Below are 5089 nucleotides of genomic sequence, written 5' to 3' on the forward strand. Positions count from 1 at the left end.
GAGCTAAATCCGGCCCTTCCCCAACAATATTTTTAAAAATTAAACAATTTATGTCCAACAATAATAGTTACTTTGACATATCAGAGATACTCATTTACTATATGAACAAAACCATAGGTTACATGTCATAGCCATGGGTTTAAGTCCATCTGCTCCCCTCCCATAATCACAGCACAGTAGAGTCTGATCCCCAGATGAAACCAACCAAGGGTTGTTGAGGGAATAAGTAACTAAGTAAATGGTATTTTAATATCAAAAAGTTTTAGGGCTGGGGATTTAGGTCAGTGGCGCTGCACCTGCCTCACAAGTGCAAGATCCTGAGTTCTATACCTGGTACTGAGAAAAATAAAATAAAAAAGCTTTAGGCAATGACCAAGGGGACCTGAAATCCATATAAACTCTGTCCTTTTCTTCCAGAAAGATAGGCTGGCAGCCCTTACCTCTCAGGAGCAGCAGCAATGGAATGCTGCCCTGGAGGAGCTTTCCTGGCCTCCAGGATGTTTAGCAATGCTTTGCTTCCTTCTGTGCCCAGGACCCTCCACGAGGGCTAATAGGAACAGCTTCCTGCACAGGTCCCCTGAGTCCAGCCCTAAGCCGCCCAAGGGAGGGGTGTCCCTGGGGATTCTCAGTGCACTCTCTCCGCAGTCATTCTTTTGGAACACAGTTTGCAGACCCCTGGCAGAAAATCCTCCAGCTCTGAAATCACTGAGCACTAGAATGCCACTGGAAGAGTGAGACCCTAAGCACATTCCCAGACTCCATTCCTCAGTGAGGTGGAAGGTGGCCGTGGCTTCCCTGTAAATAGCTTCTTGGATGACAAAAGAAGGGCTGGAGCAGAGCTGACCACACAAGATAATTGTAGAGACCAGACTTCTGAACCTTGTGGTTTTGTGTTTAGTTACCTCTTATTCCTAGCAAGTGATGCTGGTTTTCCATCTGTGGAAGCAATGCAAAGTTTCCTAAAAGAGACAGGAAAACAGGGGAAAGAGTAGACAACGGGACAGGAGCCTTGTCAGCGTGGCCAGCGTGGTGAAAGCAGCTCTCGTGTGTCTCAGGTTTGGGAACCTCTGGCCTGGACCCCACAGGACTGAAAGATGGCTCCCTCAAGACCTGATCCTGACAGTCGATCTGGGTGTGTGTTAGCCAAGACTGCTGACGGAAACAGGGTTCCCTTCCCTGCAGGGGTTAAGTGAGGTATCCCTGAATCTGCTGGGGCAGCAGAGGGCAAGGTGGCAGGTGCAATGGTGCCTTCTTAGGGTTTGAAGAAGCAGCACCTGAGGCTCAGACAGGCCTGACCTCCTTCCTGTGCCCCTGCCCCGAACACCTTCTTCCCAACTCACAGCTCCCTCTGCCACCCTCCCAGGTGATGGGCAAGCCGAGCAGGGAATTACCAAACTTGGAATAGAAGTGACACTTGGGCATCCTGGAGACGACGAACCGGTGCAGGAGTCTGCGGTGGTCGCCCTTCCTACAGAGCCCCCACAGCCAGGGCTTGCTCACGCCTACAGACCGGAGCCCTGCTGGGAAACCCGCCTGCCCACAGCGGGGCCCAGTCCTCCCCCAGGTGTTCTCCGAGGGGTGCGGGGCTCGCCCCGGCCTGCATCCCTTCACCGGGATCCTGGAAGGGGATGGACCAGGGGCCTTGCAGAGCAAGCTGAAGTCTTACCAGGTAGCCATTCCCACTTCCGCACCTCTGCCAGTGGCAAACACCAGGAGGCCCAGGCTCAGAACAGCCGCCCCCTTCCCAATCTCACAGCACACTTCCTCTGCTAGAGAGAGCAGTCTGGACACCCACCCAGACAGCCCTGCCACATAGTCCTCAGTAAGGGGCTACTGGTTCATATCTTTGTAACAAGTGACAGGTGTCCCATGGAAATGGTGTATTGAACTATTTCATCATCTTCAAGTTGGCATTGCCGTTGGCAGGAGGACACCCCCGTTGCAGTTTCTAAACAGGACTGTCCTCATGCATGGCCAACTTTCAGGTAGAATTCCACCCCCTTACCTTTCTTAGTCTGACCTTCCACAGTAACACCTTTACTTCTTTGCAAGAAGGTGTCACCCTGAGCCACTGGTCACCCAGTGCATGGGGACTTGGAGGGTTCTGGCTACCCGGAGCTCTAGACAACCAGGGAGTTGCTTCTGTCTCCAGCTCCCAGGGCCACAGACAGGGCAGCTGGGCAGACTCGGCTCACAGGTTCTCCTGGCTTCCAAGAAGAGTCACTTGAATCCCAAAAGTAGGTCCTAATCCTCATTCATTAGGGGTTTCTTATCCTACATCTACAGGTAAGCTTCAGGAAGGCTGCGAACCCCTAAGATTGAAGGCAAGTTTTCTGGGCAACCATGTATCTTCAGGAGGAGGCTCCACAAGTGGCCCAGGAGGCAGGGGAGAAGTGGTGGCCCCCAGTGGGGAAAAGGCTGCAGAGTGTGGGGAAGGGTTTAGCAAGAGGGAAGTGCTTTGTCGAAAGTGTGGTGGGAGAGCATGGAGCCAGCTGTGGCGGTGCACACCTGTAATTCCAGCACCCTGGGAGGCTGTGACAGAAAAAACACAAACTCAAGCCCAGCCTGGGTAATTTAGGAATTTAAGCACTGTCTCAACATTTTTAAAAAGGCAGCTGGGGGCAGGGGTGGGGGCTGAGGATGTAGCTCAGTGGGAAGGTCCTGAAAATAAGGACTGGCCAGAGCAGCTACCCGAGGACATAAGGCACAGCTGGGACAACTGACCAGTTTCCACATTGAGTTGGGGTAAACAGGAGCCACCTGCTCCCTGGGAAGAGAGCAAGAGCAAGGAAGGCGGTCTGGAGCCCCCTAGGAATACACAGGACCACCCCAACCCCAGCCAGGCAGAGAGAAGGAAGGACAGGGTCCCTCCAGACGGCCCTGGTCACCTCACTGAAGACAGCTAAACTACTCACTCAGAAAATTTTATAGGGCAGTTAGGCAGGGCTGAGTCCTCAGCACAGAAGACAATTGGGGTGGGAGGCACATTCGCTAAAAGCCAGGCTTCAAGAAAAAGGAACTACACTCACTTGGCTAGGGATAAACAGCAGTGATTGATATTCTAAATACGCATCAGTCTCCTTGGGTGGGGACCAAAACCCCTAGCCCATTCTGTCCTGGAAAAATCCTTGTTAGTTCCAGGTGTAGTAGGTATGTGACTTGCTTCCCCATTTGATCTGCATTTTATCAATATTACCCAAGGGACTATACTTGGTGTAATCTTTTTGGATGACTATAATTTTGTCCCACCTCATACCCCCCCCCTTGTAATTTCCCATTGGATCAATATTTTACCAAAGTGACTATACTTGTAATCTTATTCGTTGATTATGGTTTTGTCCCACCTTATATCCGCCACACCTCAGTAAAACATCTTGAGAGGGGGTGGGGGGGCAACCCACTTTCAGATCCTCCTTCTGTCTCTCTTAGACAGAAGCTATCTTTCAACAAATTCTTCCTAATCTTAACTTCCGTGTTCCTACAATTCATTCTTCAATTTTAGAGAACACAAACTCAGTGTGTCTGGACATCTAGCAGATCAAGAGTCATAATATTTCCCATATATCATTTCGAAATCCACAGATCATACGCCCTATATCAACCGTAATACCAGTTTCCCAGAGCAGAGAAGGGGCCTGCTTGGTGGCCTACCCACTTGTCACTAGCTAAGTATAAGATGAAATTAGGCCCCACCCAGCATCTCCCCCGGTGCCAATTGGAGTCCCCATCCTGGGCCAGGTGGGGCCCCTGCCCTTACCGGCTTCGCGCTCACCTTTCTCATGTTCTCCTTTAGCGAAGAAATTGCACACAGCTGAGCCCGACTCTGGGCGCAGGAAAGAAAGAGAAAGTGGCTCTCCCAGAGCGTGCTGGCCTTCACCCCCTCCCCCAGCAAGTCTCAGCTAGGCCTACACCCAGGCTCAAGCCTGTGGGCCTCAAGCACCATCCTTCAGTCCCCCAGTTCTGTAACAGAGGAGACGGAGGAACCCCACACCAGGCTGGGGCACAGGAAGACAGTATGCTTCTCTGGATTCAACGGCTCTCTCTGTCTCTTTCTCAGCCTGGGAAATAAGTGACTCAGAATCCACAGAAGAGAGAGCCAGCGGGAAGGTCTGCTCTCACAGAGCTGAGCAGAGGCCTGGGAAGAAGGCTGGAGGAGGGCACTGGCCCCCACACTCAGTGTCCATTCCCTGGAAAGGCAGGAGCCCGGTGCCTCTGCACATGGCCACATCCTGCTCGAAAGCAAAGGTGAACTTCCAGGGCCCCTCAATGACCTCCTGCGTCTTCCACCTCCATCGGGGCTTTGGAAAGCCTCTGGAGCCCTGCAATTGGGTCCTGCATAGTGTCAGCCCTTAAGGGGCCAGGGCCTGAGGCTGCCCTGCACCCCAGGTGGCTGCCTGGGGCTCTCTAGCTGGGCCTCGAGGAGGGGCTCCCAGCCATGCAGGTGTGGACGCTCCAGGGCCACACGCCCCCACACTGTATACACAAGTCCCACTGAACACCCCCACATCGCACAGTATGTACAAATCCCTCTCAGGTGCAAAGACCCACACCTGCTTATCTCTGTGTGCCACCAAACACAGACTATGCAGACACAAATCAATAAACTTGCTTCATTCTCAGTGAGGACACAGCCACAGACCAGCAAAGTGTTGCACAAAAGCGGTCACAGCGCGGCTGCTCCCCTTCTGCCAGAGCGCGGGGGCTTGGGATGGGAAGAGAGGGAGGCTGCTCCCCACTTTGCCTTCAGGACCCAATCACTCCTTCCTCTGGGACCTCTGCTGCCCTTTTTCTGGCCAAGTGACAAGCCCCAGTGAGCTCGTCCTGAGAGAGAGAGACAGAAAGGACTGGAGGCTGGAGGACGCTGAAACAGTTGGATGAATAGTGCTTTGTTTCCCTCACACACAATTGCAAGCATGGCTGGAGGGTGGAACCAACCAGGGCCCCTGCTTCCCAGCCAGGATCCCACTGGGCCATCCGAGTCCTGCGGTAACCCCTGAGAAAGGGCTTTGTATATGAGATCCTTGTGCAAATGTTGCTTTATTATTATTACACCGCCCCTGCCTGCGGGGCTGGGGACATCTGAAAATGC

The 5089-nt window shown here is 52.8% G+C and overlaps 1 protein-coding gene across 4 annotated transcripts in view; it reads left to right on the forward strand.

The window, feature by feature from the left end:
- Positions 1 to 4626, forward strand: part of CUNH17orf80 (chromosome unknown C17orf80 homolog) — a 26943-nt gene extending 22317 nt beyond the window's left edge. For 2 of the 4 annotated variants that reach the window (XM_010630698.3, XM_010630697.3), the window contains exon 5: positions 4058 to 4626. In XM_010630698.3, coding sequence (XP_010629000.1) covers positions 4058 to 4353 — 296 coding nt within the window. In that variant the 3' untranslated portion in view covers positions 4354 to 4626. The remainder of the gene's footprint in view (positions 1 to 4057) is intronic. The other 2 variants (XM_010630696.3, XM_010630695.3) reach the window with 1 other exon arrangement.
- Positions 4627 to 5089: the final 463 nt, after the last annotated feature.

This window comes from Fukomys damarensis, unplaced genomic scaffold, assembly GCF_012274545.1.
Source record: "Fukomys damarensis isolate Sample0158 unplaced genomic scaffold, DMR_v1.0_HiC HiC_scaffold_23, whole genome shotgun sequence".
In the NCBI taxonomy this organism is placed as follows: domain Eukaryota; kingdom Metazoa; phylum Chordata; class Mammalia; order Rodentia; family Bathyergidae; genus Fukomys; species Fukomys damarensis.